This window comes from Pelophylax lessonae (assembly GCF_965119305.1).
Source record: "Pelophylax lessonae genome assembly, chromosome: 4".
Taxonomy (NCBI): Eukaryota; Metazoa; Chordata; class Amphibia; order Anura; family Ranidae; genus Pelophylax; species Pelophylax lessonae.
The window spans coordinates 510,243,355-510,267,332 of NC_138771.1; the positions used below are offsets into that span (position 1 = coordinate 510,243,355).

Consider the following 23,978-nt stretch of genomic DNA (forward strand, 5'->3'; position numbering starts at 1 on the left):
ACTGTGACTTCACCGAAGAGGACACGAAGAGGGATGCTCCGGCTTCAGCTGCCCACACCTGAGATGGCAGCGCTTGACAAGACATTTTCAAGGTAAGTATTTCTTCTTACAGGTAAGTGAAACAGAGGACAGTTCAGAGGCTATCGTTGCTTAAATACATTAGTCCTGACTGTCCCGGGGGTATTTTTAGCTTAAAAATTTTTTTTTGCCCGGGAACTCCGCTTTAAGGGAGGTTCCACAGTATATGTATACATTGTATGTGTTAATGTTTTTAACTACGGTATGTGATTTTTTGGATGTTGTAACAATACAATGTATATATTTTTTTGATTATTGCATTGTGTTGGCCCCTTGTCCATCTTGTTTCCTTTCAATTTTTGATAACCCCTTATAATGGGCACAGCAGGAGTACAGAACTGGTAACTCAGCACAGGGATGGTAGGAACCGCTCATAATGGGCACCGCAGATTTGCAGACCTGAGAACATTCAAATAACTGTTTGCATGAACTGACTCTGTAAATATTTTAATTATATAGTGTTTTTTTCAAAAATCACATCAAATCAAAAAATACTATTTACTTTTATCTCATTGAACCTCACTTGTTTGATCTAAAGTGAACACCATCAAACCTGATAACATTACAGGTAATGAAGAACCTAAACTGAATGAAAACAAGTATCACAATTTATTTCTGATGCTGCAAATGAGTGAGAAGAGGACATGGTGTGTTTTCTTACCTCTGAGCACAGACTTTCATTTTTCAACAAGAAGCCCACCGGCTTGACTAGTGCATTAGACTTAACGTTCCCTTTGTAAACATGACAAATAATACTGAATAGTATAAAAAAACAGTGGTAAAGTCCTTTTAGGTTAAGCCTCCCAGCTTCACAATGGGAAAGGCGATCAATCAGCTCTTGGGCGGGATGTAACCTCTAGTAGTCATTACAGCGGTCAAGATTTTGTTTGCGTTTTCACTTTTTTTGGGGGGAGGGAGGGGGGCTTTATAGATAACCATTCTTTATGCCAATCATTCCATTCTTTACTATCCAACTGAGCCAAATAAATCTTGTGTTTCCAGGAAAACATTGCATAGTAATGTTACTCTGGGCTTTCTGGACGGGAAGGGGTTACAATTTCACAAGCAGAAAGTGAACATGTCACAGTATAGATGGCGATGGCCTCATATGTCCAGCCTCATCAATGTTCTGTGACTGCTGGCCTGCTTACAGTCCCATCTCTAATTAGAGAAAAACAGAGACCTGACAGCAGGACAAGGAGTAGCCAGCTTTTCCCACTGCAAACGTTTTTTTATCTGGTGGATCAAGCTAGCCCTCCTTTGTTTCCCAAGGTGATTTCAGGTATGCCAGCTTTTGGAAACATCTTGAATTATGCAATCACTGCATCATGTTCACTTTCCAGAGGGATCCCACAGGTGGCTAAATTCAGTCCGGCCACTGCGGTCATGCGTCAGCTCTTATCGTCAATAGCTAGTGTATAGATAACAAGGCAAGTCTTTAATTCTTTTATACAGGGGGGTGAATAAAATACAAAAATAGAAAGAAATGCCCTTTGGATCTTTACAAGGTGAACACTGCTATTATGTATATATTTATTTGTCTTTTGCATTAAGCATTAGAGACACAAGAAGTCCTTCGGATTTGGCCACCTGCAGGCCAGCAGCAAAAGAGCATTTGCTGCCTGAGCTTTAATGCTGTACTGCTCTCCAACACAGTCTGCTTTAGCTCTGCAGGAAAATGAGAAACAATTCATTTTCTCTCTGCGATCAGATGCTGTTATGGCAATTTGATGGAAACTGAGAGCTTGGCCAAATTTTTGAAAGACGGGGCAACACTGGCACAAGCTGCCCAGCAGATCTTCAGGCCAAATCCGTCATCTGTCCCTTCTGTGTTTGAGGTTAGTCTCCTTGAGCCAAGTCTGAGAACGTGGTTCTAATCCTTACTCCATGTGAAACCTCTGACATTTAATGGAAGGTTAAGTTGGCTGCCCTGTGAGTGACTCTCACAATAAGAGAGACATTGCAAGTTCATTCTTAGAAGACCAAAAAAATATAAGCCTCGATTGCTAGATCCTCCTGTGCAAATGCAAACGTCTCAAGCTACAGGTTGTTGCTCCACACTGATTCGCAGCTGCCTAAACTCTGTTTCAATAATCTCACCTGGGAGAGAAGGGAAAGAACCTAAAGGTTCTTGAAACCCTAAATAAACAATCCAGGGTTTCAATTAAAAATGGCAACCTCCAGCCAACATGGCCGACATAATGCCCTCCAGTTCTTCATTGCAGACATCAGGCACAAATAATCTCCTCTTCCCCAGTCTTACTAGCTGTTGTTCTCAGCGGTGAGGTATTTGAGAGCTGTGAAGCCATAACGACGGGACATGTCCTGCTGAAACTCTTCCTTCAGTGTCTTCAAACAGATTCTATATTGCTTGTTGGAGCGGAACTTGGTGATATCGAAGCTTGGAGCATGTGGCATATGGATCATGTAGGCATTGGGCAGCACTGTAAATTCATATTCCTACAGTGAGTGCATAAAAGAGCATTATTATTACATGTCAAAATATTGACTAGAGCTTTAGAAATTGGGGTGATTACAAATAACATAAGTTGAATTAAGAAAGAAAACAATAATGCAGTTATATGTTCATTAACAAAATAATGAATTCCTTTAGAAATACAGCTACTGTAAATACTTGATTTTGAGTTGGTAATGACATCTTTCAATCCTCTGTACATCAGCACTAAGACAGGCCATAGATGGTGCTGACAAGGGAATCCCTCCTGCCGAGACATGGTATTCTCCTGGCGGGGTGCAGGGGAAGCTGTCCCTGCCAGGGGAAGACAGTGATTATTGCTAGCGGCTTTAGCAGCCACTAACGATAAGCACAAGTAAATATGGCAGGCTGGTTGTACCCACATTGATCGATAGATCGACTTGGTAAAGTCAGCCTGCCCACACACAGTTCGCATCTAGGCTGGTTCCTGCTGAACCGGCTGAGATTTGACCGTCTATGGCCGACCTAAGGGAAGGAGAGACAGTACTGGGAGCCAATTAGGTGTTTATACTGAGCAGAGGAATATAAATGTTGAGAAGCGAAAAAGGAGCTGAATGAAAAGCAATGGAAACATTACATAAATAATATTTATGATTCAACATACTGTATATACATATATTGATATAATACCCACTTAGTTATAGGTGCACATTGTACTGTAAATTCTATGCATTATTTATTTATTTTTTTTGTTAAGTAAAACAAATTTATTTGAAGTCCACCATATTTAAAGCAAACCTGTGCTTTTTCCATGCAAAGCAAAGTAGAAGGTGCACGTTAATAGTGGCTCCACCTGCTGCTTTTGTTCACCTTCCTTTCTCACCCCCTGCAGCCTGAAGCATAGGCAGGCCATACACAGAGCAAATGTATTTCCTGAAACCACAGACAGTGTTGAATCCCTTCCGCTGAGCCATTGTATTGATGGGTACAATCGGCCTCCCTGATTTTACATATGATTATCACAAGTGGCTGGTATAGCCGCTAGCAAGCAGTCCCCGCCAGGAGAAGGCCGTGATTATTGCTAGTGGCTATACCAGAGATAATCATATGTAAAATCCAGCAGGTTGATTGTAGTCAAGTTGATCGATCAATCATTCAACTTGGTACAACCAGTCTGCCTATACATGGTTTAAATCTCAGCCAGTTCCTGGTGAACCGGCCAAGTTTCGAACCATCTATGGGCGACCTTAAGGCTGAGGACTCGCTGTCCCTTGTAATGTGTTCCTGAATGACCAATTACCTAGCACCAGCACTGTCATGATGCAAGGAGGGGATTGAGACACTTCTTTTCTGATACATAGGAGCACCTGGTATGTTTTCTGATCTTAGTTTAAGGGAAGTAAAGATAAGGTTCGACAGATGGAGTTGCATGGGGAAAGCGCATGTTCACTTTAAAGTTGAAATATGTGTAAATATATGTAAAGAAGTTCCCCTTGCACACCCAACAACCAGAATATGAATAATTAGTTGTAAACCTATAAATCATGACTTCTTCCTGGAGAAAGAAGTCACAACAGCGACTCTGTTAGCACGTTATATTCATCTGTTCCATTGCCTGCTCCTCCAAACTTTAACTTTGCTCTGTTCTCTTTTCCAAAGTGAGAGCACGGCAGTACCTGTTTGCTTTCAAATTCTCTGCCTCCTTTTGAATTATAGTAAGGTCTGCTAAACAAAGTGGATGTAAAATAGGAGGAGGGGGGGGTGCAGTCCTTGTTTTGGCACAATCAGCTATACAATTACAGCTGCAAATTTCAGCCGACTAAAAAGAAAATTGCATTTTTCAGCACTTCAAAACCACTCCACGGTCACTTTTAGTGATACAAGTAATAAAAACACCCCCAAAAGCAAGAAAAAGTGGTTGGTGTTACCTGTGCATCCAGCTCCATAATATGAGCCACTTTGTTCCACCCAAACCCAACAAATCTTCGGTCATACTCTGCGCAGTTCCGCCTGACGACCACATATGGTTCAAAATCTGCTTCCCATTCCACACGGTAAGGGGTCGTCGCAGTCCGCCATTTGGCAAAGTTAGTGGGGGCGTGGCCTTTGGTCCAGACATGGTACCTGTGGGATAGAGCCCATCTTTTGTAATATTAGGAGCAAGAGGTTCAAAGCCCCACACTGGGCTAATGTTAAATTTACCTGTGACATGGGGTGGTCCTCCAGGCACTACATTGGTTAAACGTTTGTTTGGGTTGGAGGGACAAAGTATGTGTAGCTAATCTGTACCAACATTCTACCATATATGATCTGTTGGTCGTAGCCATGGTAGTGATGGGCCTGACCATTGTACCCTTTATGAGTTTGTTGGACATCCCATTTCTAAACCATGGACAATAAGAAGTTGGCTTCCCTTTGTAGCTATAATGGCTTCCAATTTTTCTGGAATGGGCTTTCCACAAGGTTTTGGAGTGTGTCTGTAATAATTTGTGTCCATTCATTCAAAGAAGCATTTAGTTCAGGTACTTTTATATTGGATGAAAAGACTTGGTTTGCCAACAGCACTCCAGTTCATCCAAAAAGTGTTCATTAGGGTTGAGGACCAGACTTTGTGCATGACACTTGAAATCCTTCACACCAGAATCATCAACTCATGTGTTTTTGAAGTTGGCTTTGTGCACAGGGGCACAGTCATGGTGGAAATGGATATAGGTCTTCCCCAAACTGTTTCCCCAAGGTTAGAAGCACACAATTGTTTGAAAAGTCTTTGTAGGCTGTAGCATTAAGAGTACCCTTAACTGGAAAACACCTAATTTGAAAGGATAACTACTTTTGTCCAAGTACAGTGGATCTACCCAATAAAAATCTTGGGATTAAAAAGCAATCACCAAATAACAATATGCTGACACCAACCCCAAAGTGACTTAATAGTTATGGGCAGACTAATCATTTGTTTTAAATAATTCAGGCACTTTCTGTTTTTGTTCCACTGATGGAAATACAAATTGAAGTCATGCAGCCTCTGCTTTTTTCCTCTGTAATATTCTCTAAGACTTTTGCCAGATGTTGGAGGGAAGCAGCTAGGCTTTAATTTGTATCAGATTTTGACAACAGCATCTTGCTGAGTTGTGCTAAGAACCTGGCTGTACATCAAGGTCTAGGAAGTAAATTGTAACTCTGTCACCTCTTCCCGCCATGCCCTGTAGAGACCTCTGCTAATTACACACAGCGCCAGGCTTACCAGCTGTAGCCCATGCAACAGAGACATTCACTGGACACACTTCGACCCGATAGCATCAGGAGGGATCGAGATTTGTGACATACAACGTAACAGTTTGTGCCTTCTGGGCTGTAGCCTGAGAAAGGGGAAGATGTTTTGGAAGCAAAGCTTGAGAAACGTTTATTCAGAGCCAGGAATAAATGACAGCATCTGCTGCAAATATGTAAAGTCCCAGATATTTTCCTTAGGCAAACATCTTTTAGCACTGTCACTCAAAGACACAGCTGAAGTCTTAGTACTTTATGCAAGTTTCCTAATCGGCATGACAGCATGGCTTCGTTTTTGGCCATATTTAGCTTTGTGCCACTTCATATAAAAATTATAAAAAATAAATAAATCACTTAAAGGCCACCTCCACCCACAACTTATTTATCTTTTAAACTTCAGAGGCAATACTCTTCTGCAGCAGTTTTTTTGTCCCTGTCCATAAGACCAGAGGACCATAGTGAAGGTGCCAATCTTAATAATTTGATATTTCAGTTTTATGGGATTGCTGGCTAATTTGTACACATTCTGTTTTTTTATTTCTCCCAGACACCCACCCACCTTTGGGTGTTCCAAACCTCCTAAATTTGCTATAATAGGAAATAAGAAAAAAATCCATCAATGATGACGAGGGCCTTTTATAATGGAAACAGCAGGTATACAAACCTGACTGTCAGATGGTTTAACCCTCCAGCATCTACCAAAAACTGAAATATCAGTTATGGTTAGAATAACATTCAAAATATGCTTAATGTCCAAAAGCATGTGTATCCTCTCCCAAATTATTGAGTTCAGGTGCACAAAGCCAGGTTCATAAAAGTAGTTTGACAGGCTTGGTGTGGAGGAACTTGAGTGGCCTACACAAAGCCCTGACTTCAAACCTATGCAACTCTATTGGGTTTCATTGGAATGTCGATGATAAGCCAGATTTTCTCATCCAACATCAATACCTAACCTCCCAAATGCGCTTTTGGCTAACAGGGCACACTTTTCCACACATACACTTCAAAATCGTGTAGAAAGCTTTCCTAGAAGAATGGGGGCTGTTATAGCCACATGATGGGCATGGGGGGTGGGCAACTTCATATTAATGTTCTTGATTTTGGAATGGAATGTCCAAGCTCATATAGGTGTGATAGTCAAGTGTCCATGAACATTTGGCCATAAAGTGTACCTCCCCACCAATGTTCCCAGTTCAAGCCAACGGGTGTGGCAAGTACAAACGTAAATGATGATACAATTTTTGCCTGATATAATAAAGAAAAAACAAAAGCTTTGGTAAACCAGTTATTAGAGAGGGATATTTATGTTATGGTCATGAGAAAGAGATGGGGATATAAGTAATCAGCAATTAAATCTGTCATCAAATAAACTGATATCTTCAACAGTAATAAGAAACCAGAAGGTACTTAACTAGCTAAACAATTTGTTTTAGGAGGAATATTCCTTTAAATATTTCTCAGGTCATTAACCTCCAAAGAAGGGCAAAGTTAGCCAAGCTTAGATGGCTTGCTTGTTAAAGGATAAGTTCACCTTTTAAAAAAAAAAAATAAATGTACTATTTTTAAAGGTAAAACAATGTGCATTTATTTTTTATTTACTTGGAGCCTGCAAAGCATTGCACCTGCGATCAGTAGATTGCAGGTGCCATGCAGCACTCCTGCAGACTTGTCAGTGTATCTGTCTGCTCGTACCTCCTACGGGCAGGCAGATACACACTAACAGGAAGAGACAATAAACTACCAGAGTACTTAACAGCGCCATGGTAGTTCATTGAGAACTGCAAGCTGGAAGCTGTAAATGAATGACCTGGCCGGGTGGGCACTATTTTTTAAAATAGTGACAGCAAGTGGTGGGAGAAGATCCCCTGCTTGCTGTCACTAGAGGCAGTGGAGCGGGCAGCAGCTGCAGTAGTGGGGATATGTGACATGCCCCACCCTAAAAACAGGTAAAGTATATAAAATGTTCCCAAAGATGAACAAAGGAGAACTTAAGAATAAGTGCTGCCACAGAAGCTTGTTCAGTTATAGGTGTATCTATGGCAGCACCTCCCTTAACAACTACTTGGTCCTAGCAAGAACGATTTCAGATAACAGTTCAGGCCTGACAAAGTCTTTAGGCCCCCCTTAAAGTTGAATAACTTAAAGCCGTATATTGCTGAACATTCTCTCTTTTAGACTAAGTATTGTGGAACTTAAAGCAGTAGTAAAGTAAAAAAAAAAAGGCCCCCCTGCAAGTTAATGGCGTCGCATACTAGAAAATTGTAAAAGACTTTTCTGCCCGTAGAAAGGGCTTCAATCTTCACACGGTCTTCCCTCTGGGTTTGCGGGGTCTGGCCGTTTGAATGGCCAAACCACAATGATGTCACTCTCACGAATGCGCACGGGAGTCACGGCCCGCAGCACAGAGCTCTGGATTGACGACACATTCACTGTATTCTCAATTCACAGCGCAGTGCGCATGCACCAGCGATGTCACTGGCAGCAAAACATGTGAATATCTCCTAAATGGTGCACGTTTAGGAGATATTCATTTTACCTACAGGTAAGCTTTATTATAAGCTTACCTGTAAGTAAAAGCGACAAAGCGGAGCACTTTAAGTATCTCTTTTTGTTGGAAAATCTTTTCAGAGTCAAATACTAACCTAAAGGTGAATAGAGTCCCCATATCCAGCATGGACAACAGTTCTGCTTTAGACTTAGGGAATGAGAGCCGGTAGCGCAGAGTTTCAAAGGCTGGGATGATTAACGCTTTCTTGGTGTTCGCCATATCTAGCTGCACAATGGATTTCCTGCAATGAGTGTTGAAAAAAAAGGTTAATATGCAGCACAAGAAGCTTTTAGACATGATGCAACCCAACTTTTGTCATTACTTTTATCTAATTGCACTTTAGATACCAGTGGATTAGATCCGTCTCTCACATCATAAAGTTTTTTGAAGTTTTATAATGCTTAATATAATACGTTTTGCTTGGTCAGAGGTTTTACAAATGGACAAACTACAGTCAAACCTCCAGTGGCAGTGGTAAGTGGTACATTTAAAAGCAATAAAACTACCATTGCTAAATGTGACAGCTTCTCTGGCTGGCAGCCATCAGCTATAATGACCCAACCCCCGCTTGCCCCATTCAGATTTCAACCAAGAAGTGTGCCATCATCTATACCATATAGACTATGACTAAAGACAGAATGTGAAGAAAGAAATTACTAAAAATAAACTGTGATTCACTGGAGACACGCAGTTCAAGTCTATACCACAAGTGGGCACTCTGGGTTAACAGAAGGCACAATATTGACATACAGTTTACTTGTGCTAGACACATAGTTATATAATTATATTTTCCCAAAGGGGTGAAGATCAAGGACAAACTGTGCTGAATAGCGTAGGACTGGCCCGAGACAATATTGCGAGGATGTGTTTTGTCTGCTCTAACTGTGATTTCAATATGTGTTTACAGACAAATTACTGCAAGTGGAAAACATCAATTTCCAGGATAATCCTTCACTAATACGTTATTACACTCATTTTTTTTCTGCCTACAAAGTCCCAAATCATCCTCTTGCAAGCTATTCTACATTACTGCTTTTTTCTTTGAATTTCTAAGAAGGAACTGAAATGCAAGAAATAAACAGATTCTTCTGCTCGGAGAATCATCCATGCCCTAACTGCTGCAATCACATACTGCTTTGTAGCTTGCCCTCAGAAAACAGGGCTGTGTGAGGGCAACAGCTACAAATGCAAACTGGACAGAAGGCTGAATGAGGTCAATACCCTAACAGCAACCGAAGCAGAGAGCTGTATGAAACCCATGCTGAGAACTGGAACTTCGCTGAAATCGCTGTCCATACCCAGACCTACAACCTAAGCAGAAGGCTGCGTGAGATCCATACCCAGAACTGCAACCTGGGCAAAGGGCTGTATGAGGTCTGTACCTAAAACTGCAACCTGGGGTTTATGCAGGGTAAAAGGGCAAAGTGACAGGGTCTATTTAGTTTATATGAGGAAGACTGTTCACAGTGTTGTATGGAATCATCTGAGCACTGGTCCACTCTAAAGATGCAGGAGTCAGAGAGCTAAGGGCTATGCTATGCAGAACATGCAAAATGAATACCAAAAGCTTGTGTCCACAGATACTTTACAGATACTTTATCCCCTGCTGGCTACTGAGTAACATGCAGACTGTTGGTGCATTGAGTCTGTTACCTGAGGCTCTCGTAGAGTCCGTACATTGGTAGAAAGTCTATGTCTGACAGGAACATGTACGGAGTGCTGACATGTTTCATGGCTACGTTCCGCAACAGGTTGACTGGATAGAACTGTCCCTCCTTGTACACAATATGGTAGCCCACATTTCGCCGGTTGAGCAGCACCTCGGAGCCCTGCGCGTAGCGGAGGAACTGCTGGGCCTCTGCGTCTGAGAGGTACAGAGCCAGGCTGATGGGGCCCTCCCAGTGTTTGCAGATGGCTTCCAACATTTGAAGTCTGCAAAGATAGATGATAGAAAGAGTTAAAATATATTGGGCAGTTAGACTGTATCTAAACTGAAGAACAAAACTTTAATTTATTGAAGCTTAGCAGTTCTTAGATGTAGTGGCTGCTTTCATTTTCTTTATACATTCATTTATGCCTTTATTTTCACCGGGTCATGCTGCCACTAACACACTGCCTGTCCTAGGGTGACAATATTTACGGTACCATAACTTTGGAGCAGCAGCACTGTCACCCTAGCACAGGAGGAATGTTAGCACTATAGAACTCCCCTCACTTCTTCTTTGCAACATATCAGAGAGGTATGATCCCACTGGAAGTACCCCTGGGATTTTTCAGTACTCTGCAGTCCCTAGTATCAAGATACATTTGGAATCACACAAAAGCAAGAATCTACCGTGAGGTACTATCTAGGCCTAAGGTACATGGCGGTTTCTTTCTTCCCCACTTTAAATGCTATTATCAGTCCGTGGATCTGTCAAAAATGTTAGACTGGAAATTTGCCTCTCATTCCAAACCATGGGGGAGATTAACTATAACTAGAGCACTCAGAATCTGGTGCAGCTGTGCATGGTAGCCAATGAGCTTCTAAACTTCAGCTTGTTCAATTAAGCTTTGACAATAAAACCTGGAAGCTGATTGGTTTCTATGCAGAGCTGCACCACATTTTTCATGCTCCAATTTTAGTAAATCTCCCCCCATGGGTCAACCCTGAACACAAGCTCAGTGACTCAGATCTAAGTATACTTCCCTGGATTCCAAAAACACACCGATAATTATCAATGCAGGCATCCCCTCTAAACAGCTCAACTATGATGCTCTGGGACTCTATACATACCTGCATGGCGTGGTCTCACAACTCTCTATCAATGCCTGTACTTGAGATTTCGTACTTACTTCCCGGGGTGCTGGATGGACATTTCCACTCTTGGTCACCTGACTATACACTCCTACTATACCACGTCACTGGGAACTCTCGCATAACTCTTCTGGAAAAGATTATGGATTCTGGCTACATTTATTATCTTGACAGATGGAGACATATCCAACTGGCTCAGTTTGTCCGCTCACTTCCAAAATCCATCTGCTCCTCCAGAGATTAAACTCCCATTAAAGTATTTTTTGCCTAAAAAGAACAAACTTCGAGAAGTCTCTCACAAACCAATAAAGCTCTGCAAATGTTATCTCAGTCCTCATACCCTGGATTCCTGTCACAGTGGGAAAAATACCTACTGCTTCAATCTCTGATGATCAAAAATCAACTATATTACACATCTTAGGTTTCCTCAATCTCCTCTAAAACAGTTAATTACAAACTTCTATCAGATTTGCACAACTTCCAAGCTAAATTAAACAACACAATATTCCCTGATACCTTGCCATTATGTTGGAGAGGTTGTGAGGAAATTGCCATGCATTCCCATACATGGTGGCATTGCCCAGTTATTTATGGCTATTGCAATGGGGTTTTCCCTGTTATTGAAAAAATAGAGTCCTTCGAGATCCCTGGTACATATTTAGGTTGATTTACTAAAGGCAGATAGACTGTGCACTTTTGCAAGTGCAGTTGCACTCTGCAATTGCACTTGCGCCAGAGCTTAGTAAATGAGGGGAAGCTCTACTGACTTCCATCATCCAATCATGTGCCAGCATTTATTGCTGTGGAGCAACTGCACTTGCAGGGTGCAACTGCACAGTCTATTTGCCTTTAGTAAATCAGCCCCAATGTTTCACAGCACAGATGAACCGATAGGCCGATATAAATGATCTATTACACTATACCTATTAAATGCCACAAAAGCTTTGATACCTGCATTTTGGAAGTAGGCAAATATCCTAAAAAAATTGACAATGGCTTCAATGCGATGGGTTGACCATTTCTAACTTATGGAGGATTTGACATCTTGCATATGTGACACGCAAAATTCCTTTACTAAAACATGGGCCTGTTTTGTTATTTAAATCAACTTTGTATTACCTGGAGTTAATAGTTTAACAGCTTGATATCTTTATATTTTGATGTTACGTAGCCAATACACATCTGAATGTTTTACCAGAATGTTTGATAGTAGGAGGCAGAGGAGACCTATATACCCCCAGGCACCCCCCCCCCCCTTTTTTTCCCTCTGTCCATCTCCTTTTCCCATCTCCACTGCTGTTATTCTTTATACAATTGTATTGTATAATAAGATATTGTATTGTATAACAAAATATAAGGCCAACTTTGTTCAGGAGGCCTTTGTGGTCCCTCTTCTGGAATTATTTACTTTGGGCCCTATCTTACTTACTGGAGACTAATGGATAGGACAGAATTTGCTCACGTCAGGTCATGCATGTATGTCTTTTTGACCGATAATGTTTTCACTGTTCTTATTTTTTTCTGTGAATGCTTAAAATGTTAAATAAATATTTTTTTTAAACAAAAAAAATACAACAGACTGGTGTTCTATAGTTCTAACATACTTCCTGACAACAATATTTGAGATAAGACAGAATATAATGGGACAAACTACAATGGGAAGCCCTTCTAGGAGCTGACTCCCTGAAAAATGTTTTTTTGCATATCCAACCCTTTAAGAAATCATAGGGATTCACAGCAATGTTTCTGACACATAGAACATAGGCAGAATGTATTACATCCGGAGAGCAGAACCTTTTCTTTCCTTGTTTAGACCTGTTGAGCTGTAACTGGGGCAGCAGTCATATGGAGCGCCTAAAGAAACTTTAATATTTTAGGGTCAACTTTAGTTTAGTTGTTTTTTTTTTTAAGTTTATTTACACATAACTTAAGCTTCATACGTTTATCTTTTTACAGTTAGACTCCATTCACACTAGCGCGACTTGTCAGGCGACTTGGTCGCCTGGCAAGTTGCGGTCGGTCACCCGCCATTGAATAGTACAGGACCTGTTCTAATAGGAGCGACACAAGTCGCTCCGACTTAGAAAAAGGGTCCTGTACTACTTTGGGGGGACCTGGAGGCGACTTGCATTGACTTCAATTATATGAAGTACAAGCAAGTCGCGCTGAGGTCGCGGTGCACACAGGTCGCCCCACCAAGTCGTGTTGCCGCAGTCTGAACGGGGTCTTATGCACCTCCAAATGTTATGATTTGTGACCAATGTGAGTGCTTGGAAATGTCTTAAAATACGTGAAAATCGTGCCTTTTGCCCCCCCCCCTAGTGCTTTGTGCTGTCAGATCCACACCCCTCAGTATAAGGGACCTCACACAGACTTGTACTGCAAAGGAGGAGAAGGCCCATATATGACCAGGTCTGTTATGGAATACAGAATACAGAATGCACTGGATCGATTTAGTGTCTACTGGACTGCACAGTTGTATTCAGAAACCCTGCACATCTGATGTAACCGGCGAGTGAAGATTAGACTATAAAAAAAAAAAAAAAAAAAAGATTGTATGCCTATTACACACCATAAGAATATTGGACGAATGAGCGTCCATTTATTTTTTTTTTTTCATGCTAGTCTCCTACCGAAAATCAATAGGTTACTAATGTTACGTAAATTCTCGCAAGTCAGAATACAACTTTGGAAGTGATGTAATGTATTGTATTGTACTGTAATGTATGTTTTCCTTTCTGAGTATGCGTGGTCTTGGCCACACAATTCTTTTTCATACAAATATTATACTAATTACAGGAAAATAGTTAATTCTGTTATCGTACCAGAAAAATTTTCATGCTTGTTCCTTCAGATATTTTTGCATGAACTGCTGTAATCAGGTCTTAAAAGCTGTGTACTAATGATCAGATTATTGTGACTCGTGTGTTCCATGAGTATTGAACTCATTATGAGTACTCATTTTCTTATTGTGTGTACTAGGCATTATTGTAATGTCTGTGAATGAATATCTACGTATTTCTGTGTCTTCAATTGGGCTTTTTCTGATATGATATCTTTGATTAACAAAAAGATGATTGTAACACACGATAAAGAATGAATAGCACGGTAGGTGCTGCTTGCTTTAGGGCTGTGGTTTGTCTAAATGGAATCTTGTAGGGAACTGATAAGGAAGGAATCACTAGAATGAGTCATTAACTTGTGTACATTTCAGATTGTGCTCTTGAGGTCTGTAACAACAGACTTTACAGCAAAGTGAGAGCCTGAAAAAGGCAAAAAAAGAGCTTACAACCCCACTTGTAGGCTCAATGAGAGAATACAACATATTAATATGCTTTATTATTAATTTACCTGATCAAAAAAATCTATATTTTTAATTTTTCTTTTTTTAGCTCCCAACAAAAAAAAAAGTATGTCAACCCAAAATTTCATATTCCTGATATTTCCCTGCTGTACCATGTACTTATATGAAAATTTATCCTGCTCTTTGTACTGCTTCCTTTGTGCGAAATGCCTAGTGTTCCTGCCAGTTCCTCTGCTTTCCTATTAAAAACTGACCACACAAAGCAGGAGAGCACACTGCAGTCAGTTTTCTGGGCTGTTTGGAACTCAGGGTACTGTTATCCAATGATCAGACTTGTCCTGACACACCCTCCCCCCCTGCAAGCCACTCACTGTAAAGCTCAGTGTGCTGCTACTTCTCCTCCCCCAGCTGCAGCTGAGAACAGAGGGAATGTGATCACTTGTAAAAAAGAGAGCAAAAAGGTATTTATAATGTTTTTTTTTAAATCTATACAGCCATTCACTGGGACAGTTAGTGGGCTGCTGCTTCTCCTCCCCCAGCTCTCTAAGGTCCCTATGCAGCTGAGACTAATACTGACCTGTCCATGGAAAGCTGGGCCACCAATGTAACATCTGTGTTGTCCGGGGTTGGCTCGTATTCATAATGCAGAAAGTAGAGGTGAGTGCGGTGGACTGTGAATCTCTCTCGCCTGAACTCATAGCACAAGTCATCCTCATCCAGCTCAGACAGCTGTTTCTGGAGCTGCAGACAGAACATTTGTAAAAAAGACAAAAGAACATCTTAAGTCGCAATAAGATTTTCAAAGAAGCGGTCAAAACTTACTAAGTGGTTCCGTAAAAGCTTCCCATATTTGGCAGAGCTCATTATTTCCCCCTATGGGAGGTCTGCACTACCCATTGCCTGGTCCCTGCCTGGCCAGAGCTTGGGTCAAGACCCCTAAACCAATGACTGGGCTGTGTATGATGTCCAAAATTAAGCTGGTTCTCTGGTTAACTAGATTTAGTCAATTGCTCACCTGAATTCAACCAGTAACCAGACTAAACAAAGATTTTCTAAATACAAGAGCCATGTATATTCTAAGTTGAATCTTGGTGTATTTATTTTAGATATGCAGTAATCCAGCATAAAACTCCTCCCCCACTTTTCCTGGGAGTGTCCTGAAATAATGACTTGTCACTACTGCTCTCGTCTTGTGCAGGGTGACTGGTCTTATCCCCGCCCCCTCCTGTAGTTTTCTGCAGGCAGCCTGTAGTGGGTGGGCCTTCTGAGCTCCACCCACAGTACTGCTCACTGCACAGGCTATATACAGCACAGTGATGGGGTCACCGCTACTTTAAGTCAGGGACTTGGAATAAGTATGCAGATCAGAGTAGTAGAGAAGTCAGAAAGTTGCCCTGGGTGGAGTGCAGCAGATGGGCAAAAAATGGACGCAGAGTGGTACACCTATTCTACAGCATGTATTAATAGTGTGGGAGGGGGGCGCAATTCTACATCTTTATCCTGGGCCCTGGATAACCCTGCCCTGGTACTGAGTGGTGGCCACAGAATCCTTATGTCTCTGCTCATGTAACTGGTTCACTCCATTTCCCAGCAGTCTTTACAGGGGTTTAGATATATTTGTAGGCATCTCTGTTGATAATCTTAGGTTTAAGCAGTAAACCTTTCTCCTAGGGTGTGGGTAACAGGTCACATATATGTAATTTGACTGTTCATTTAAGCTGTTTCCTCTGAGTTTAGCTTTAAATTGTCATCAAAGTTCTTCACATTTCTTAACTTGTGGCCAACCAAACAACTCTTCTTTGATGTTTTATGCATGGAAAAAGATCTCCTTAAAACTGCAATAACACATAGAGGCAATGCGTTAATGGCTGTTGGAACCCAGAAATATCTATTGCTCTACTTCTGTACAATTACAGAGGAAGACTCAGACAAGGACATTTTTTTTGATGTTGCATAAGTCAGCAATTAAACTTCTCTGAACTTTACTGCATCACCCTGAGCAATGTTTTGATCGGTCTTCATCACACGCTGAAAGCAACACATAAAAATCATCCCCCACTTACAGGGACTGATTATATAAACATATATATACACTGCTCAGAAAAATTAAAGGAACACTTTTAAATCAGAGTATAGCATCAAGTCAATTAAACTCCTGGGGTATTGATCTGGTCATTTAAGTAGCAGAGGGGGTTGTTAATCAGTTTTAGCTGCTTTGGTGTTAATGAAATTAACAACAGGTACACTAGATGGGCAACAATGAGATGACCCCCACAACAGGAATGGTTTTACAGGTGGAGGCCAATGACATTTTTCCCTACTCATCTTTTTTGATTGTTTTTCACTAGTTTTACATTTGGCTAGGGTCAGTGTCACTACTGGTAGCATGAGGCAATACCTGGACTGTATAGAGGTTGCAAACGCAGTACAACTTCTCCAGGATTGCACATCAATACGTTCCATTATCAGAAGGTTTGCTGTGTCTCCCAGCACAGTCTTAAAAACATGGAGGAGATTCCAGGAGACAGGCAGTTATTCTAGGAGAGCTGTACAGGGCCAAAGAAGGTCCTTAACCCATCAGCAGGACCGGTATCTCCTCCTTTGTGCAAGGAGGAACAGGATGAGCACTGCCAGAGCCCTACAAAATGACTTCCAGCAGGCCACTGTTGTAAATGTCTCTGACAAAACAATCAGAAACAGACTTCATGAGGGTGGCCTGAGGGCCTGATGTCCTCTAGTGGGCCCTGTGCTCACTGCCTGGCACCCTGGAGCTTGACTGGCATTTGCCATTGAGCACCAGAATTGGCAGGTCCACCAATGGCGCCCTGTGCTTTTTATAGATGAGAGTCTGGAGACTCTGGTCTGGAGAAGCCATGGAGAACATTATGCTGCCTGTAACATTGTTCAGCATGACCAGTTAGGTGGTGGGTCAGTGATGGTCTGGGGAGGCATATCCATAGAGGGATGCACAGACCTCTACAGCCTAGACACTGGCACCCTAACTGCCATTAGGTATCAGGATGAAATCCTTGGACCCATTGTCAGACCCTACACTGGGTCCTGGGTTTCTCCTGGTGCATGACAATGCCCGACCTCATGTAGCAGTATGCAGCCAGTTCCTGGAGGATAAAGGAATTTATACCATTGAATGGCCCCCACGCTCGCCTGACCTAAATCCAATAGAACACCTCTGGGACATTATGTTTTGGTCCATCCGACGCCACTAGGTTGTTCCTCAGCCTGTTCAGGAGCTTAGTGATGCCTTGGTCCAGATCTGGGGGGTAATACCCCAGGAGACCATCTGTGGTCTCATTAGGAGCATGCCCGATGCTGTCAGGCATGCATACAAGCACATGGGGACCATAACTACTGAGTACCATTTTGAGTTACTGTAAAGAAATTTCAGCAAAATGGACTAGCCTTCTGCATTATTTTTTCACTTTGATTTTCGGGGTGTCCTTGAATTCAGCCCTCTGTAGGGTGATAGTTTTAATTTCCATCAAACGATGTGGCATCATTTAATTCCTAACACATTACCTAGTCCATATCAGTATAAATATCCAGCATGATATTTTTCCCTATTGAGATCTGATGGTTTTTTAAAGTGTTCATTTAATTTTTTTGAGCAGTGTATATATATATATATATATATATATATATATATATATATCTCAGACATGGGAGTAAGTCACACATGTGCAAATCACAAGCAAGTCTCAAGTCTTAACCTTCAAGTCTCAAGCAAGTCCCAAGTTACTGTGGCGAAAAGCAAGCAAGTCGAGTCCCTGCTAGAAGTCAAGCAAGTCAAGTCAAGTCATTTATTTTGGTCAAGTCACAAATCAAGTCAAAATACTGATCTACCCCAATTTTCACCTTTAGATTTCAATACATTTTTATTAGTTATATGTGCAAAGAAAAATACACAAGAATAGAGTTAACATCTGCAATGAAAGATAACACAGAACAATGTTGAACAGTCTACATAGCCCCTTAAGGAGCGCAAGGCAATGGCATACAAGGCTAGAGAACACCCTTCCGGTTGTTCCCTGGACCGGGGCGACGCCAACCAGGCCCGGGCCCGCCCCCCCCCTCCGGCGCCCCCAGGGGAACACACTGCGCCCCAAGGAGGAGAGTGGTCGCCCAAATCCCAGTCCACCGCAACACCACCGGCCCCGGAAAGCCGAATCCTCTGCACTGGTATACCAAGGCAACCGACATGGCAAATTACAGTGTAAGAGCCGCTTTAGGCGGCACTGGCAGGTCCATAATGATCCAAGGAGGACCACGTTTGCAGAATTCCAGAGCAGTAGAAAGAAGGAGAGTACGTGTAGGAAGGAGAGGGGAGTAAAGAAAAGAGGAAAAAAGAATAGGTGGGGAACGGGAAGGAAGGAGTAAGGGACAGAAGCGGTAAGAGGTTGGTGTCCAGGTCCGCAAGAGAGGGGTCCAGATAGCTCCAGAGAGTCGACTGCTCTCAATTTACGGGGAGCCCGCCAAATATCTCATCCAGATATCTCAAGTCTTCTCAAAGAGATGCATTTTATCTTGGAGGATGGCCACCATCCTCTCGTTGATCATGATCCAGGTCAGCTTAGCCTTAAGTAGCTCCATCAATATCACCGGCGATCTCCAGGAACGGGCTATAGTAATTTTGGCCGCCGTAAAAAAAAAGGTCAATTTTCACCTTTAATCAGTTAAAAGTCAGTGGTCAGGAAAGGTTTTGTTTTATTTTCCACCTTAACAAAACTGCTTAGTGCTTTTTTCCTGGCATATTAAACAAAAACCCTTTGAATGTCCAAACAGCTCAAAATCCTTCGTCCGGTCATGTTTAAACACCACAGTCACTAAAAACATGTTAAGTATTTCCATTGTTAAACAGCCTGTGTCCTAAAAATCAGAACACACTGAGGTGTTTTAAGTGACTGTGGTGTCAGAAACATAACAGTCACATTAATTTTGCTTTAACACATCTTGAGAAAATGCAAATATTTAATAACTTAAAAAAGTAAAGTCATTTCGAGTCATATGTCTCAAATCAAAGTCAAGTCTCAAGTCATGAATACCAAGTCAAAGTCAAGTCAAGTCTTTTATTAATTATAGTCAAGCAAGTCTCAAGTCCTCAAACTGGTGACTTAAGTCAAGTCATGTAACTCGAGTCCCCCACCTCTGATATATATGTATATAGTATCTCACAAAAGTGAGTATACCCCTCACATTATTGCACATATTTTATTATATCTTTTCATGTGACAACACTGAAGAAATGACACTTTGCTGCAATGTAAAGTAGTGAGTGTACAGCTTGAATAACAGCGTAAATTTGCCATCCCCTCAAAATAACTCAACACACAGCCATTAATGTCTAAACCGCTGGTAACAAAAGTGAGTACACCCCTAAGTGAAATTGTCCAAATTGGACCCAAAGTGTCAATATTTTGTTTTGCCACCATTCATTTCCAGCACTGCTTTAGTCCTCTTGGGCATGGAGTTCACCAGAGCTTCATAGGTTGGCACTGGAGTCCTCTTCCACTCCTCCATGACAACATCACGGAGCTGGTGGATGTTGGAGACATGGCGCTCCTCCACCTTTCGTTTAAGGATGCCCCACAGATGCTCAAATAGGATTTAGGTCTGGAGACATGCTTGGCCAGTCCATCACCTTTACCCTCAGCTTTTTTAGCAAGACAGTGGTCGTCTCAGGGTCGTTATCATGTTGGAATACTGCCCTGCGGCACGGTCTCTGAAGGGAGGGGATCATGCTCTACTTCAGTATGTCACAGTACATGTTGGCATTTATGGTTTCCTCAATGAACTGTAGCTCCCCAGTGCTGGCAACACTCATGCAGCCCCAGACCATGACACTCTCACCACCATGCTTGACTGTAGGCAAGACACCCTTGTCTTTGTTCTCCTCATCTGGTTGCTGCCACACACGCTTGACACCATCTGAACCAAAAAGGTTTATCTTGGTCTCATCAGACCACAGAACATGGTTCCAGTAATCCATGTCCTTTGTCTGCTTGTCTTCAACAAACTGTTTGCGGGCTTTCTTGTGCATTATGTTTAGAAGAGGCTTCCTCCTGGGACGACAGCCATGCAGACCAATTTGATGCAGTGTGCGGCGTATAGGTCTTAGTACTGACAGGCTGACCCCCCACCCCTTCAAACTCTGAACAATTCTGGCAGCACTCATAGGTATATTTCCCAAAGACAACCTCTGGATATGACGCTGAGCATGTGCACTCAACTTCTTTGGTCGACCATGGCAAGGCCTGTTCTAAGTGGAACCTGTCCTGTTAAACAGCTGTATGGTCTTGGCCACCGTGCTGCAGCTCAGTTTCAGGATCTTGGCAACCTTCTTATAGCCTAGGCCATCTTTATGTAGAGAACAAATTATTTTTTTCAGATCCTCAGAGAGTTCTTTGGCATTAGGTGCCATGTTGAACTTCCAGTGACCAGTATGAGAGAGTGAGAGCGATAACACCAAATTTAACACACCTGCTCCCCATTCACACCTGAAACCTTGTAACACTAACGAGTCCCATGAAAACAGGGAGGGAAAATGGCTAATTGGGACCAATTTAGACATTTTCACTTAGGGTGTACTTCATTTTTTTGCAAGCGGTTTAGACATTAATGGCTGTGTGTTGAGTTATTTTGAGGGGACAGCACATTTATACTGTTCTACAAGCTGTACACTCACTACTTTACATTGTAGCAAAGTGTAATTTCTTCAGTGTTGTCACATGAAAAGATATAATAAAATATTTACAAAAATGTGAGGGGTGTACTCACTCTTGTGAGATACTGTATATGTGTGAAATTGTTACACCTCTGCTTTTTTTTTTCTTTATTATACCTAAAGCCAAACCCTTTTTAGCTCTGGATGGAGGATGGAAGGATTAATACTTCTGTCAGGTTTGATTGTGAATCATACAAAAACCTTGTAATATAGTGCATGTAGTTCTCTTTGAATGACTATGTTGCCGTTCACTGTAGTAGAAGGACCCAAATGCATAAACTGCCAACTGTCATGGTGTTATTTGGTCAACAGGCCAGGAATCTCCTAGTCTGTCCCATCAACCATGAGACTTCTAGTCTATCCAGCTCACCCACCCAACCACATTCATGCCCACTAAGACCTGCAGTTCTCATGGCATAATGGGAATTGCAGACTGTGTCAGTGAAGCTGCTCAGTGATGTCGTTGTATAATTGATACCTCCTTAGGATGCCCAGAAACAGCTGTAATTTATGAATGAAACTGACATGCATTTATAAAAGGTACATTTTCCATAAACTGTGGAAAAATAAAGAAGTTCTTAAATCACTGAGTAGGGACTATCCCAGAATTCAGCTTGAAATTTCTCCCCCTTCTTCAAGGCTATAAAAAAGATAATAAATTATATACATTCCTAAAATAGTCCAATTAATATTAAAATGCATATATTTGTAATATATATATATATATATATATATATATATATATATATATATATATATATACTGTATATACACAGTATCTCACTAAAGTGAGTACACCCCTCAACCCCTCACATTTTTTTAAATATTTTATCATGTCTTTTCATGTGACTACACTGAAGAAATTCCACTTTGCTGCAATGTAAAGTAGTGAGTGTACAGCTTGTATAACAGTGTAAATTTGCTGTCCCCTCAAATTATCTTAACACACAGCCATTCATGTCAAAACTGCTGGCAACAAAAGTGAGTACACCCCTAAATGAAAATGTCCAAACTGGGCCCAATTAGCCATTTTACCTCCCCGATGTCATGTGACTCACTAGTATTACAAGGTCCCAGGTGTGAATGGGAAGCAGGTGTGTTAAATTTGCTGTTATTGCTCTCACTCTCTCATACTGGTCACTGGAAGTTCAACATGGCAGCTAATGGCAAAGAACTCTCTGAGGATCTGAAAAAAGAATTGTTGCTCTACATAAAGATGGCCTATGCTGTAAGAAGATTGCCAAGGCCCTGAAACTGAGCTGCAGCATGGTGGCCAAGACCATACAGCAGTTTAACAGGACAAGTTCCACTTAGAACAGGCCTCAGCATGGTCGACCAAAGAAGTTGAGTGCACGTGCTCAGCATCATATCCAGAAGTTGTCTTTGGGAAATAGACGTACGAGTGCTGCCAGCATTGCTGCAGAGGTTGAAGGGGAGGGGTGGTCAGCCTGTCAGTGCTCAGACCATACGCTGCACACTGCATCATATTGGTCTGCAGAAGGAAGCCTCTTCTAAAGATGATGCACAAGAAAGCCCGCAGTTTACTGAAGAACAGCAGACTAAGGACATGGATTACAGGAACCATGTCCTGTGGTCTGATGAGACCAACCTAAACTTATTTGATTCAGATGGTGTCAAGCGTGTGTGGCGGCAACCAGGTGAGGAGTACAAAGACAAGCGTGTCTTGCCAACAGTCAAGCATGGTGGTGGGAGTGTCATGGTCTGTGGCTGCATGAATGCTGCCAGTACTGGGGAGCTACAATTCATTGAGGGAATGATGAATGCAACATATACTGTGACATACTGAAGCAGAGCATAATCCCCTTCCTTCGGATACTGGGCCGCAGGGCAGTATTCCAACATGATAACGATCCCAAATACACCTCCAAGATGACCACTGCCTTGCTAAAGAAGCTGAGGGTAAAGGTGATGGATTGGCCAAGCATGTCTCCAGACCTAAATCCTATTTGAGCATCTGTGGGGCATCCTCAAACGGAAGGTGGAGGAGCGCAAGGTCTCTAACATCCACCGGCTCCGTGATGTTGTCATGGAGGAGTGGAAGAGGACTCCAGTGCCAACCTATGAAGCTCTGGTGAACTCCATGCCCAAGAGGATTAAAGTAGTGCTGGAAATGAATGGTGGCAAAACAAAATATTGACACTTTGGGCCCAATTTGGACATTTCCACTTAGGGGTGTACTCACCTGTGTTGCCAGCGGTTTAGACATTAATGGCTGTGTGTTGAGTTATTTTGAGGGGACAGCAAATTTACACTGTTAAACAAGCTGTACACTCACTAATTTACATTGTAGCAAAGTGTAATATATATATTTATATATATATATATATATATATATATATATATATACATATACACACAGTACATACACAATATATTGTCAAAGGTTTTGGGACGCCTGCCTTTACACGCACGTGAACTTTAATGGCATCCCAGTCTTAGTTCAATATTGAGTTGACCCACCCTTTGCAGCTATAACAGCTTCATCTCTTTTGGGAAGGCTTTCCACAAGGTTTAGGAGTGTGTCTATGGAAATGTTTGACCATTCTTCCAGAAGCACATTTGTGAGGTCAGGCACTTATGTTGGACGAGAAGGCCTGGCTCGCAGTCTCCTCTCTAATTCATCCCAAAGGTGTTCTATCAGGCTGAGGTCAGGACTCTGCGCAGGCCAGTCAAGTTCTTTCACCCAAAACTCGCTTATCCATGGCTTTATGGTCCTTGCTTTGTGCACTGATGTGCAGTCATGTTGGAACAGGAAGGGGCCTTCCCCAAACTTGGTAGCAATAAATT

General features: G+C 41.9%; 1 protein-coding gene across 1 annotated transcript in view; it reads right to left on the reverse strand.

The window, feature by feature from the left end:
- Positions 1 to 536: 536 nt before the first annotated feature.
- The window catches only part of LARGE1 (LARGE xylosyl- and glucuronyltransferase 1), a 716,318-nt gene continuing 692,876 nt past the window's right edge, over positions 537 to 23,978 (reverse strand). Inside the window, exons 11-15 of the mRNA XM_082255353.1 lie at positions 15,009 to 15,172; positions 9,984 to 10,262; positions 8,425 to 8,571; positions 4,444 to 4,639; positions 537 to 2,538 (exon numbers count right to left, since the gene is read on the reverse strand). Coding sequence (XP_082111479.1) covers positions 2,341 to 2,538; positions 4,444 to 4,639; positions 8,425 to 8,571; positions 9,984 to 10,262; positions 15,009 to 15,172 — 984 coding nt within the window. The 3' untranslated portion in view covers positions 537 to 2,340. The remainder of the gene's footprint in view (positions 2,539 to 4,443; positions 4,640 to 8,424; positions 8,572 to 9,983; positions 10,263 to 15,008; positions 15,173 to 23,978) is intronic.